This window comes from Macrosteles quadrilineatus, unplaced genomic scaffold (assembly GCF_028750875.1).
Source record: "Macrosteles quadrilineatus isolate MER2022 unplaced genomic scaffold, UCM_ALF_1.0 Scaffold_5__1_contigs__length_97177068, whole genome shotgun sequence".
Classification (NCBI taxonomy): domain Eukaryota; kingdom Metazoa; phylum Arthropoda; class Insecta; order Hemiptera; family Cicadellidae; genus Macrosteles; species Macrosteles quadrilineatus.
In genome coordinates this window covers 20,640,154-20,655,613 of record NW_026542598.1, presented here as the reverse complement: position 1 = coordinate 20,655,613, position 15,460 = coordinate 20,640,154, and the positions used below count along the sequence as shown (strand labels likewise).

At 35.6% G+C, this 15,460-nt stretch overlaps 1 protein-coding gene across 1 annotated transcript in view; it reads left to right on the top strand.

Moving 5' to 3' along the window:
• The first annotated feature begins 173 nt into the window (after window positions 1-173).
• The window catches only part of LOC128995466 (serine-rich adhesin for platelets-like), a 34,956-nt gene continuing 19,669 nt past the window's right edge, over window positions 174-15,460 (top strand). Inside the window, exon 1 of the mRNA XM_054420484.1 lies at window positions 174-286. Coding sequence (XP_054276459.1) covers window positions 263-286 — 24 coding nt within the window. The 5' untranslated portion in view covers window positions 174-262. The remainder of the gene's footprint in view (window positions 287-15,460) is intronic.

The following is a 15,460-nucleotide window of genomic DNA, read 5'->3' as shown; positions in this document are numbered from 1 at the left end:
TGTCCGGATGACCGGGAGTGTTGGTGACTTTGTCCGGATGACCGGGAGTGCTGGACTTTGTCCGGATGACCGGGAGTGTTGGTGACTTTGTCCGGATGACCGGGAGTGCTGGTGACCGCGGCGTGGCGCGGCGCTGCTGGGCTCTGATAGAGTTAATTTTAACGCGAGCGACGAGAGAATCGCGAGACGAGAGGTACAGTAACAGTAGTGCGACTCCCGACAACTGATAACAGTGTACGTGTGTGAGTGATAATGCACCAATATGTCGTTGTACTCCAGGAACTATGTGAGTACCTTACGAGTATTTTTTCCACTGTATTGTTACTTTATTTACACAATATTGCAAGTAGTGCTACGTTTTCAATTATTTTTATACAGAATGTAGCTATATTTGTTGTGGCTACGTTTTGTTGATAACAATTTTTTTATTGTTGATTTTTTCCGAATTTCAAACATGAAAACACAAAGTAAACCTGTGGTCCTTACTACGTTAACTTCGTTGAGTAGAAGATGGAGTATACAAAAATTGATGTTATTTAGTAGAAAATGTTAACTATTTGCAGTAAGAGCGAGAAGATTAACCTCAAAGTTACTGTAATTAAGACGAGTCAGATTCTTTATCAAAATCATGATTAATTATTCATTATTAATAAGGCCTAATTATTCTTATTATTCATTTTACTGTATAAGGAAACCAAATAATATTCTTAAGAGTCCTATCAATTTAGCTATTGGTTATTGGGTCTGAAATAAAAGAAACCGAAAGTACCTTAAAATGTAATTATGGGTTAGGTAAAACTATATTTGGCACTTACAAATAGCTGTGTGTACTAGACATTCAAAGTTTGTTTACAAAAATATTCATTTACTTACATCGTAAATAGTATTGGAATGTAATTGTAAACACTGTAGAATCCCAAATTATGGATCACCAAGCAAACTACAGTTACTGCCAAATAATCTGTTTAGTGCCAGTTTCAAGTTAATGTTTCATTCACTTTCAAACTACAAAACAGTAACCCGATCCCGGACTTGCTTGTGGAGTAACGTTTCAGTCCGGTCCGTGTTCAAAAAACGACGCATTGGCAACATTTAATTATTTTTTATTGATTATAATACAAAAATCCTCTACTAAAAATATGATTGCCATATCGAGTTCCTTTTCTAGTTCTGTAAATTTATAGGGAATATTTTAGTAGAAATCAAGCCGGGTGAATGGAAATTCGCTTAGTATGCAGGTTTGCTGCGACGGGGGTATTTTAATTATAAAATATGTCTGGTTATGATATTGTTCAAACGATTAAACCAAATTAACCACAACCAAGCAAGGCTCGGTCCCCGGTACTTTAAATAAATTAAAAAAAAACATACTTTACATTTTATAGCATTTTCAAAAGATGTTTAGAATCGTATCATTAAACAACTGGTGATATAAAGAACGTTAATGAACGATATTTCCGACACTCACCAAACGTAGCACCCAGCGAGTCTATAATAACAATACAAGTCAAAAGCTAGTATAGGTATCATTTAATTTAAAAAATACCCCTCCCGCAGCAAAACAGCAGGCAAGGCGAATTTATATTTGCCTGATTTTATTTTTCCCTAAACTTTTCAGATTTTTCACTATTTAAAAAACGTTTAGTTTAACGAGCACTCAGGTTTGTTACTCCAGAGAAGGTAGTTAAGTAAACGATTTAGTAAAACTAGAGGTCGTGCAGTGGTTGAAATCTCGACCAAAAATATGCAATGTACAGAATTATCTATTTTCATCACATGCTATAAATAATACATGTGATTGGAATTTCTTCAATTTGTTTCAATTTCTTAAAAAAAAAAAAAAAAAAAATCGCTAAAACAAAAATGGGGAAATTAGAGAAATCCCGATATTGTTGTTGTTAACCACAATATCTCCAGTTATCTTTTTTCAAGTTTTTTTGTGGTTATTTTATTTTTTGGGGAGGGGTTTAATTATAAATATTTTCAGTAAAATAATCAACAACAATTTTCAAAACACAGATTTAAAATTTTAACTAAAACATTTTTGTTTTATAGAGTTTTTAACGCAAACAAAATAACACGACCAACATATTTAAGTTAATTTCTGGTAATTTAAGTTAGTTTCTGATATCTAGCTTTAAAGGAATCACAAAATAATACCCATGCCTATCGAAGTTTCAATAACTAATAAAGAGTTTTAACCTATATAGAAAAGTGGATCCTTGTATTCGTCTATTTTGTAAAATTGTCACAAAATGCCGCTCTTGCCGTAAACACTGGAAATGGCTTTTATACGTTTTATTTATTTTGTCACTAAATGGTAATCACCAAAACAGCGAATATGGCACATGTGTGCAAGATGGCTAATAATGTAAAATATGTCTCATATATATTTGGGTATTAGTCTGAGTGAGAGAAAGTCTAATGACGTTTTTGCCAGTTTGTGCAGGAGAAAATAATAGATCAGCTAGGATTTAGAATGTGAGGGAGAACGCATTTATTGGTACGCATTTTCCTGATACAATTTATCAATTTAGGGCCACTAAAACCCATATTATACTTAACATAAGAAATAGTTTGCGAATACAATCATAGCTCTAAACTCAAATCGTAGACCCGGAAAACACTTGTTGATATTTTTAGTACGGCGCTGAGTTTTGGCAGCGGTTCCGCCAAAGCCCGGAACTGTCCCACGCTCTATACATCAAACTGTCTTGGCAATGGCCACCAAGGATTGTGACGAAATAAAAAGGTTTCATCTGTAGTCAAAACACATTCGAGTGAAATTTAAAACTTTGTTTCAATGTAAAATTTAAAAGCCACTTAAGCTTATAGCCTTAGAATAAGACAGCTGATCAATTTGTCCAAGAAAATAAATACAAGTTAGGTTTATTTCCATTTGACAAGCCTATTAAATAAATTAAGGGTAGAAACTAGGTTGACAAAGTTAATAAAATCTTACTCATCTCCTATAGTCAATAATCAACGAACTGTCAGAATATAAGAATAAATAAACCTGTAACATTGTTCTACAGAATATTCTATTCTATTTAATTTTTACACCAGCTGTGTGGAATTGTAAGTACGTTTGACAGTTCTGCTTGTTTACATTGAAACATCATCGTGTTTAAACATTAAATAAAGGGGTTTCGTTTTAAATGAAAGGTCTTTACTCCTCTCTAAAACCTTTGGACAAATTGAGATGATGCTAACAGAGATCTTCCTAACGGAGAGATGTCGTAGTCGTTTATAGGCTTCAAATTTTCGAGGTGAGTATTTTTATAGATAAGATTTGTAGTCTACAAGAGAAAAAAATAAACTCTGTAATGGTGTTATAATTTGCTTTACTTGCATTTGGAAAAAGTCTGTTTAATATATTCTACTTAATTCTCGTTGAAGATGAATTACACCATTACACCAAACATAATTATCTGCAAGTAAGCGGTTCGATCGAGTGTTTATAATATAGGGTAGTTGAATTCTGAATTCCACCTTAGCTGTAACTAGCTGTTACCCACGGGCTTCAACCCGTTTGACTTCATCTATTATAAAAAAGAGGTGGTTGCTGTATGTGTGTATGTGTGTATGGGAAAAGTAAACTCGAAAAATACTGGTCGGATTGGGCTGAAATTTGGCATGATGATAGCTCACATTCCCGATTAACATATAGGCATATTCTTATTTCAAAAATCCTTTCGGGCTCCGCCCCAGTGGCTCTGGAGTTTCCTATGTTAACCTTATGAGAAATGGAATTATTGAATCTTAACAGCTGTTTCAATTAAACAAGTTGGTTCTGTTCTATGATGTTCAATAGCATTAAAGTTACAAGGAATACCAACAGGGTGCAGCACTATTATTTCTTTTACATTTATGACAACAGCTAATTTGCAACCAAAAGGTGAGTGAGCGTAGCGAACGAACTTCAACCTGGAGGCGAGTTAGCGTAGCGAACGAGCTAACCTAAAGGCAAGTGAGCGCAGCGAACGAGCTCCAACCTAAAGGTGAGTGAGCGTAGCGAACGAGCTCCAACCTAAAGGTGAGTGAGCGTAGCGAACAAACTTCAACCAGGACGTGATTGAGCCATGCGAACGAGATAATCTTGAAAATTAAGAAGTTAAACGGGGCAAAGCCCGCGGGTTACAGCTAGTAAGTGTTATAAAAAAACTATTGATTGGTTAAGTTAAGCTGAAATAAACATAACAGAATACAGCATTACAAACAAATAATCACAATAGATTTTAATAAGGTAATAAATTGAAAGAATAACATACAAATAAGAACAGCTGAGGTATTTTTAACATTAAGTATGTGGAAAGTTCCCTTTGGAAAATAATTATGACCTTAAAGGGCAATTTATGAAATAATGGATAATTTTGCGCAAGGTTTCTCGTCATGACGAACATTTTAAGTATATGGTTTATGGGGGTGTGACTTGTAGTTTTCTCAAAAGTTCATGGGTACTTTTGGCTTTATATATAGATAAGCACATTAAATGTGCTAAAACAATTTTTTTTAGAAGAAAGAATTAAATTAGAAAAAAAGAATTAAAAAGAAATAAATTTTTAGCGAATTTCCCATATAGGGAATAAGCTATTACCGTAGGTCTCATGGTAAGACCTAGACCCGGGACTGATTTACTTTTTCGTTTTGAGGTCCCCAGAGGCCAAGAACACCATCCGTTCAAATTCATATATATATATATTTATATATATATATATATTTATATATGTGTCCGTTAGCGCGATAACTCGAGCAAAATTGATCCGATTTTGATGAAATTTGGTACAAACGTGTAAACCTACATTTATTCGAACGAGTTCGCAAACCAGCATAATCGGACCATGGGATCAGGGGTTTATGGGGGGTTTTATGGGGTAAAAATGGGTTTTTCTCATTTTTGACCCTAAAAACTTTAAATTTCTAAATTTCTCTCTAGACCATTTTGAAGAGCTTAAAAAAACAAATAATTTAGTATATTGAAGTTTTTTTGAATGTTCATTGACTACGGAGAAAATTAAAGAAATTGTAAATTTAAAATTCCCATGTTATTCTTATGGAGAATAAATAAACTGTTCTAGTTTGCTTGTTTATGGATATATTTTAATCAAATTTGGCAATTTGGCTTATTTCATACTAAGCTATCAATATTTCAATTTAAAAAACACACCTCAACATCTTTCCCGTAGCAGCAAACCTAACTACTCACTAAAATTAATGTTATTTAAATAGGAAATAAATCTGAAAATTTATAGGGAATATTTTAGTAGAAATCGAGCCTGGTGAATGGAAATTCGCTTAGTATGCAGGTTTGCTGCGACGGGGGTATATTTTTGGGCCTCGTTCCGTTGCGAAGCACGGGTGAAGCAATAAGTGTAACATATTGCAGGTTAAGTTACTACTAATTCAGAATTTCATAACTTGTCATTCGAAGGATAAAAACTGAGGCTGCAGGTCTACATAATTTCAAAACAATCCACAGTTTTGTATTTATTGGGAGTAGTAATACTTTGGTACTTACAACTGATAAAACTAGAAGTGTCTCAGCCTATTAAACTTATTACACTGTCTTTTTTTGACATTTTTGTAAATTTAAAGACACCAAAATCAAGGAACTCGTTCAAAAATGTACAGTAAAGATTTAGTAAAAACGAGTTTAATTCCATTACATGCCCAGCACCGTAGAGAGGTTAGCATCTCTAGTACCTCAGTCGTTTGATTCCTAAGTAATGTCGTAATAGTTTAATGTTATCGTATTTTGATTGCATTTATCAGGTGAGCACTATATTTTAACGATTTTATTTTAGTAAATTGATTGAGCCCTTATATAAAGTACTGGGAGAAATTTTGCGATGAGGGGAAATGTGCAATAAAGAAAATCTTTAATGATTCTCATTAAACGATATCTCGGAATATTACTCAAGTAAATCAGTAAAAATAAGTTTTCTTAGCAGTTGTAATGTACACACCGTATTATATTTTAGTTTCGTTATGGAAAGTCAAAAAGTCAACATAATTCATCACATTATTCAACCAAGCAAGGTTTTCCGGCACTTAAACGATTAAGGTTATGTAAACCAGGGAATCTGTTTAAAAGAAACAAGTTACCTTGTAAATCATCTGTACAGAATGAGATAAGATAAACGTAACATCAAAACATTGCTGTAAACATCTTGCTTTAGCAATGTTTATACCAATGTGTGTGCATTTTTATAGATGAAATATTTTGTCTTAGAACGTTTTTCAATATTTTAACTTTTCATAGAAAACTACTGCAGATTATTTGTTTTTTATTTGTATTGTAAAAATAAAAGAAAACGTGTGAAGCAACATATTCGATAGCAATAGTTGGTGATCCGCCTTCCTCCCATGATGGAGGTTTTGTCAGGGAGAGAGAATTGTGTACCCTTCCTACCGTCATAACCCTTACATAGCTTATGAAGTTTATTGACATTATCGAAAAGATAAACAATTAATTTATTTATTTACATGGCTTTTCAACGCCTATTTGATATAGAGGTAATAGAAGCTCGTTGTTGAAGGACCAGTATTATATTTTATTTTAGTTTAGTTTCAAGAGACTAAAAACAAGAGACATACCTAATATCTTTTCCCCGTAAATTTATTACATTTTCATCACCGAAAGACATTATACCAAAAACACAATAAAACTAAAACTAGACACAAATATACGTATAAAAGACCATTAGGTAGATTACGTTAGAAAGGGTAGTTGGAAAAATGTCGAAGTTATACACATGAAAGCGGAAGGAGTTTCCTTGAAAGTGTAGTCAAAACTTAGCGTAGGAAAAGTCCATGAACTAAAATAAAAACAGTTATCCTCCGGAATTTTGAATTTTAAAATACAGTATGACCGGTATGACTAAAGTAAACGCAGACCTTATACACTGCAAACAATTCTTTTATGTACGATTTATGAAAACTAAATTTACTTTGTAATCGATACGAAAAAATCAAAGATGAGATATGTTCATGTTTAAATATTTGTGTTTGTCACGCCGTCTTTTGTAAGAGGACGGTCAACAAAGTTTTGTTACTATAGTATCCAACACAAATCTTTTGTTAGGTAACATAATTCATTGATAGGCCTTTGGACAAATGGCATCTGGGTCCAGACTGGGTCTCTCTTGGGGATCGAACTTGTAACCTTCAGATTTGAAGGTAAACACTAATAATTCGGCTACCCAGACAATTCAGTGGTTGATGCATCTTGATCCCACCGACTCTTCTAGGTCTTGGTCCTCATCAGCTTAGCGATGTTAAGATCGCACCAATAAGTGGCCGGACTGCGGCTAGTCTATCTATCCTCCAGTCTCACGACGGTATAAATAGCGTTAGCGACGGATTCTTTTAGTCTACTTGGAGCAAGTCCAGCGGAATAAGAACAATTACATTGTGGGCCAGCCAGCCAAGCTCGCGCACTTATAGCGATGTTCACGTGCGTAGCTGACCAGACTCGTAGGCTGAATGCACTTTGATGTTTTGTTTGTTCGTATTGTTCTACATTATTTAGTCTTGCAATGAGGAGGAAGATTTGATGGATTTTCTGGCAAGAAGGAGTATACGAAGGTGGTCTGGATACCTGTATGCCCAAAGGTCTGGTATTTTCATTCTTTTCAACCCATTATTCGACTAAATTTATTCTCGCAATGACAATGATGAATTCTTGAAGAAAGTATGCTGATCTGTTCGTGGTAATCCATTAGATTGATTTAGTAACTAGTTTTGGAAAGTGGTAACATCTTTAGGCAAGTACATAAATCTCTTTTAGTCATTTTCTGCTGAAGACGGCCACTTAAAAGTATGACAATCTTGATTCAAACCTTTAGACATCGCATCCCCATGTTAAATTTGAAACCACATTTTAAATCAAAATCGACTTGGTTGATTTAAGCCACCGACAGATTGTGCTGATCTAAATTACTAATTTCAGTAATTTCTGTGCATTACACAAACTTTTTTACCTAGTCAAACTGGTGGAATTACTTATTGTGAGCTATAGCAACTGTTACGACCCATGAGCTTGATATGTAACACAAAATAGAGTAGAAAATAATTTTTTAGGTTTTTTTTACTACGTTCTTTTAATAACAAATTGGCAACAGCTGGTCCATACAGATGGGAGGTCTACTTCAGTATCCAATAGTCAATGATTCAACTTTCAACGTTTCTGCATCTTTTAAAATCAGATGTTTTCCATTTTTTCGTGTCGCGTCTCTATTTCGTTCGAATGCTTGTTTTCACCAATTTGCTTTTTTCATTTGTTTCTAAAGTGACGGTGAACGAAGGGGAACAGAAATGGGATCTAACAAGTACTGTTAGGGTGAACATCTCTTTGACACATTATCTCTTCAGTCCATAGACTCCAGTCTCTTTTAGCTATCTTTCTCAAGAGTCTGGTCAACAAGGAAAAGTGAATTTGCGCAAGATGAGGCTTTTCATACATAGTTTATCACTATATTAGTATTTTGAAGTCAGTTACCTGCTTGATCTGCCCTCTGTTAACGCGCTCCAGAGTCCAAGCAGTTTCCTGCTAGGTGATGATGCCGGTGCACTGAGTGTACCATGGCCAGTCAAGGCCCCACTAGAAAAAAACAGGCCATGCTGCAGCGCGGGTAGCGCAACACGACGTCACAGTGGTGGATAGTTGTACTAAACTCTTACCATTAAAATCTTACAAACAGCCAGCTTGTTGAGCGGAGCGAGCGAAGCGAGCGAAGCTCTTATACGTCGACTCTTATGCATTTCGTAATACGCAAACTCCTCCTAGACGGCTGAATCAATCGTTTTCAAATTTTGCATGGTGATAAAGACCATATCGGTGAGTGCCAACATCTATATGGGATTAAAAAAGTCCCTCAGGAATCCGCCCCACTGGGTCTCAAAGTTTCAATGTAATCCTTATGGAAGCAGTATTTGACACATAAACAAAAACATATGATCAGCTGTTGACTTTTGAATGCAGTAGATAAAGAAATAGCTGATAGCATTATTCCACAGATATTAGAACAGAAACGGTATGGATCATAAATATACTCAAATGACGACACTAGCTTGAGGTCCGTGACGTAGGAAGTGATGAAGGATGTGCAGTGTGGGGGGGGGGGAGCAGTCTGGAGTGTGGACACTGTTTATGACGATTAGATTTAGGTATCTGCATTCCTAAAATTCTATGGGAAGGGAGGAAAACGGGTCCGCGACGTAGGAAGTGGTGAAGGAAGTAGTCAAGGCGAGCAGTCAGGAGTGTGGGAACTGTTTATGACGATTAGATTAAGATATCTGCAATCCTAAAATGCTATTGGAAGGGAAGGAAACAGGTCCCCGACGTAGAAAGTGGTGAAGGAAGAGGAGTAAAGACAAGCTGTTTGGGGAATGGGATCTGTTTATGACCATTAGATTATGATATTTGCAATCCTATGATGCTATGGGAAGGGAGAGAAACAGGTCCGTGACGTAGGAAGTGGTGAAGGAAGTAGTAAAGGCAAGCAGGACTGTAGGAACTGTTTGTGACGATTAGATTAAGGTATCTGCAATTCTAAAATGCTATGGGAAGGGAGGAAAACAGGTCCGCGATGTAGGAAGTGGTGAAGGAAGTAGCAAAGGCGAGTTGTTCGGAGTGTGGGAACTTTTTATGACGATTAGTTTAAGGTATCTGCAATCCTAAAATGCTACGGGAAGGGAGGGAAACAGGTCCGTGACGTAGGAAATAGTGAAGGAAGTAGTAAATGCGAGCAGTCCGGAGTTTGGGAACTGTTTATGACGATTAGATTAAGGGATCTGCAAGCCTAAAATGCTATGGGAAAGAAGGGAAACAGGTCCGAGACGTAGGAAGTGGTGAAGGAAGTAGTCAAGGCGAGCAGTCAGGAGTGTGGGAACTAAACACCTCGACATAGAAAATTGTGAAAGAATTAGTAAAGGCTAGCAGTGTGGTGTTAGGGGAATGTTTGTGGAAATTAAATTAACGTATTTCAAATACTAAAATGCTATGGAAAGTGATGAAAACAAGTCCACGATGTAGGAAGTGGCTTAGGAAATAGTAAAGTATGAGCATAGTGTGAGAACCGTCTGTGACAGTTAGATTAATGTATGTATCTTTAATCCTAAAATGCTTTGAGAAGGAAAGGAAACAGGCCCGCGACGTAGGAAGTGGTGAAGGAAGTAGTAAAGGCTGGCAATGCAGAGTGGGGGAACCGTTTGGGCAGTAAGATAAATGTATTTTATACTTAAATTCTATGAGAAGGGAAGGAAACAGGCCCTACGATGTAGGAAGTGGTGAAGGAAGTAGTAAGGCTTGCAGTGCAGAGTGTGGGAACTGTCTTTGGCAATTACATTCATGTATCTGCAATCCAAAAATGCTATGAGAAGAGAGGGAATCATGTCCACGACGTAGGGGGTGGTGAAGCAAGTAGTAAAGGTGAGCAGTTTTGAGTGTGGGAATGGATTTATGTATCTGCAAAGCTAAAATGCTATGGGAAGAGACTGTAGACTGTAGGTTAAAATGATTACGAAGCATGAATCGATACATGCAATCGTTTACAATATAAATTTACAACTGAGTTGACAACAGCCCATTTTTACTCCATAGAGAGTAAAAATGCTACTTTAGACCAGCAACGCATGTATTAAAAACGACTGTTTTCACTGCAGTATGACAAAAACAATATAATATGAACCCTTGATGACTCCGCTCAATTTTGTGGATGCCTCTGCGAACGCCACCTAGTTTATTTACCTAAAACATATGGGAATGGTGATGGCAATTAATTTATCAATGAAATCTATCCACTAGTGTGACGTCATGGATCCTGCAGCATGGCCTGCTTTTTCTAGTGGGGCCTTGGGCCAGTATACCGGAATCAAACATTCAGTCAGTGTCTTCAGCTGATCCAAAATGACAATCAATTTATAAGGGAGTATGTTTAATGTTACTGGTGATAGCGCAGTTAGTGGCACAGCTCTTTGATGTACAAGAACTGTTGAATCAATGTACTAATGGATTACACCACTCTTTGTGTGTGTCGCATTACATCAAAAACTTCCTGTCATACCGGAAGTACCTATTAACTCTCACCTACCTCGCAGTGAGGCCCCGACCAGCTGATCAACTGGCTGAACTGGATTTCACAACATCACGTTGTTTGCTTCACCTACCTTTATCATAGAAGAAAATGTTACTATTAATAAATAAATGTCATCAATAGAATCATAAATGGCAAGTGATTTCATAATTGAAATCAGCGAATCAAGGAAACGGAATAAATCTACAGCATCTAAGCTGCTGCTTGTACTTTTAAGCCTTATAGAGGATAAAAAACACTTTATTCCCACAACTACCGCGCTCGGTAACTAACAACAACAACAGTGTTTGCTTCAGAATTACGAAACATGATATTAAAAACCGAGCCAACTGGCTTCAAAGACAAAGGCGTATTGACTTGGAGGTTTACGAGTATGCGGATTTGTAGGTCGAGTTTAGTACCCACAAATAGATAAGTTTCTGGGACCCAATCTTTTCTGCAGTTTCTTAATAACATCGTCACTATCATCGTTGAAATGTTGATTGTAGACCTTACATAGAAAGACTATTTCACAGTTCCTTTGTACAAAGCTTTGCGCTCATAGAATGCTTGAACCCATAACAACATTTTTGTTTGGTTTTCCTTAGACCAAAACTTTTCTGAATTCTTCAATATCAATCCTTCATAAAAGTAGGATAATCTAGAAATCGGGTCTTACTTTGTATATTGCAGGTTACTAAATTTGTACTCACAGATTGCGCTTCATTCTAGTCACAAACCACAAGCTCCATTTTATAAATAGAAATTCTAATCACTAAAAGACCAAATACCCCCATCACAGCGAACCTGTAGACTAAGAAAATTGCCATTTGTCTAGTTGGATTTCCACTGAAATATTTCCTTAAAATTATCAAAATATTACTTTAATACTTTACTTTCTTATTAAATGGCGACCATACAAAGTAGGTATTTTAAGCCAAGTATGAATGGAAATGAGTGTTATTTCGGTCCCGGGCCCAGGTTTTACCATGAGACCTATGGTAATAGCTTATTCTCTATTTTCAACGGGGGTACCTTAGGATTGTTACTGTTAATACTGTTGTATTGTTATATTGGCGAGTCGGTGGCTCAGTTGGTAGCGTCGGTCCAAGGCAGCGATGTCGTGGGTTCGGATCCTGGTCACTACCTCAAACATTTTATCAGTACAGTTCATATTCGTACTGTACCGGCTCACCCCTTGCTTTGCCGGATTCGCTCCACGGACAAATCTGGACGGGCAAATGCACGGTTAAAAAATTATCCAAAGCGTTGCATGAAATAGAGTTTTTATATATTTTTCGCTTTGTATGTTGTCAGACCTTGAAAGCACTCCATTGTCTATGTTTATTCACGCTAGAGTATCATTTGCTCATTTTAGTTAGGGTATTTATCTGCATTGGCGAGAAGTATGTTTGCATTGGAGCCGTAAATGTAAAATGTAGATACGCTTGTGTTCTTTAAAATCTCTTTCACGCAGAGGCTGTTAGGATATTGGGTGTATTTATTAAATCTATTACTTTCTTGAGGACTAATGAGTTTATGTGAATTGGAAACTCATACACCAGTTATGGAAATTCACTAAACAAAACTCGCTAAAAATGCAATTTCAATATGCCAAAACTGCGTTGGGTTTTAGCGTTTCTACGTTCAAAGAAGCTGAGAATCCGTTAAAATGTTGTGTATAATTTTAAAAAGATGAATTTACAAAAGACGTTTTATACAGGAAAGTCCATAGGAACCTATCGATAATTGTTGAAAATCCACCACAAATTTTACCAAAATGACTTTGGTTGATTAATGGACGAGAAGTTATGACTGTTGCTAACTGAGATTTGTTTGATTTGCCCATACAAATAATATTGTGTACACCAGTGACACTGGTAAGTAAGTGCGGGTGGACTCTCATTCATTCATTTCATTGTTGCGTACACGTCCACTCATCCCGTTACGTGCAGAATGCGTACTACTAGTATTAAAACACACACAGAAACAAAAACCTCTGATTTTTAAAATCACACACCTGAAAAACCTGCATATATCTTGAACAACAAAAGTATTGGCTACACCAATTCTTGTTGAACACGGTGCAATTCACGTTTTCGCCAATTTCTAATAACACTTGATCGCAATGTTAAACATGTCAAATGTCCACCACTATAATCTGTGTTAAGCTCCTCAGTGATTGTCAAAACTCTGATCTCATCATTACTCTATTAGTGGGGGAGCTACAGTAAAAAAACCATAAGAAAACTGCAAATTGTGATAAGAGAATGCCCTTTGGTGGGAATGTAGTTTAAGGTTAGGCAATGCAAATAATATGGGGAGGCACCAACCAAAGTTGCTATAATCCAAAATGGCGGCGATTTTTCAAAATGGCTGCCTGTATTATGGGTTTTATATATTTTCTTTTGATATACTAATGCAAAATGGTGTTTCTGATCAATTTTTTAGTTTTTAGGTATACGGTAAGTAAACAAGTTAAATAATAATGTAATAAACGTAAATTTATTTACAGAAAATTTATATCCCCAAATAAAAAAAACACGCTATATTTTATAAGTTGCAGAATATTTCTATCAACACCATTTTTAGCTAATTTGCCTATAGGGAAGTAGCTATTACCGTAGGTGGCATGGTAAGACCTAGGCCCGGGACCGATTTACTTTGTCATTTTAATGTCCCCAGAGGCAAAAAACACCATTCGTTCAATTTTGTATATATGTATATATTTGTGTGTGTGTGTGTGTGTGTCCGTGAACGCGATAACTTGAGTAATTTTTGTTCGATTTTGATGAAATTTGGTTTAAAGGTGTAAGGCGGAATAAACTTGAAAGAGTTCGCGAATCAACATGATCGGACTATGTGAACGGGGGGTTTATGGGGGGTTTTATGGGGTGAAAATTGGCTTTTCTAATTGTTGAACTTCAAAACATAGAATTTTCCAATATATATCTCTATACCTCTGTACCTATATATATATCTCTATACCTTATTTAAGAGCTTAAAAACAAATAATTTAGTACGTCAAAGTGTTTTAGTAGGGTTATTGGTAACAGAGAAAAATAAAAAAATTGTAAATTTAAAATGTTCATGTTATTTTTATGGAGATTATTGAAAAATGTTGTAGTTTGCTTGTTTATGGATATATGTAAATAAAAATGGTAAATTTATTTATCTTATACCAAGCTATTGATATTTGACTAAAAAACTAACTTTATTAGTTTCCTTGTAGCAGCAATCCTATGTACTCGTTAAACCTAATGTTGTTTAAATAGATTTAATTGAAAATCAATTCAGACAAATGGAAATTCACTTGATCTGCAGGTTTGCTGCGGCGGGGGTGTTATTGTTCACATTCATTGTATTTGCACAATAATGTGCAAGATAAACGAGCAGTTCTGCAGCTGCACTTGTTTTTACAGAATTTGCAAACACATTTTTTGAGTTCTTTGCAGGAATCAGAAATTTCGAATAATTCCGACCATTTTTAAACTGCCAAGACTCATGCAAACTCCAACCTCATTCGTTTAGTGATGTTGCATACTACGCAATACTTGCTGTAGTAATGCACCTTTTATTGGTTGAAGACTTTTTAGTGGATGATTTTGGGTCATGAACAATTTTTCTTCTCAAACTAGTTTATTAATAAAATTATTTCTGATTTTCTGATTCATTTCATTCCACACCGATGTTCATTGAAAACATTTATATCAATATCGGCGGGTAAGCCATTCATATCATCAAAGTTCTGAAAGTTTTTTACAAGCGTTACATGTCTGGGGCTACAAGAATTTACATTTTTATTATTTTTAGGACAAAGCAATCTATCATTATCTGTCTTTTGGCGCAGTATAAAAATGGTCCGATCAACAGCTTTTGGTTGAAATGAAATGAAATTAAATGACCCCAAGTCACTCTGAGGAACTAAGTGTAACCGCTTGGTCATTTTTAGAATCCAGTCTTCATTCACTCAAATCAGAAAAAAATAAAAACCCCAGAACTAGCATCGTGTTAGGCCTGGTGTGACGGCCACATTTGTACAGATTTTCCTAATAAAACTACACTCAGAACGTGAGTGACACATAATAATAAACACAACAATGACATGTAATATCAGCTGTTTGGCAATATTTGTCTATTTAACATTGCCAACCTTGGTAGAGAAAAATAATTAAAAGTGTCATAATTTTGTTGACTTTTTATCATCTTATATTTTATGGAAAAAACATCTCAAGGAAGAAGAAAAAACTCTCTTTCCAGTGAATTCAATTAATTTTTATTTTCCTTATGTCTTAAAATGGATGTAGGCAAAGGGGAAAATAATAATAATTGTAGGAAACGTTGTAAATAAAACGTTGAAGGTGAAAAACTTATCTCTTAAAATA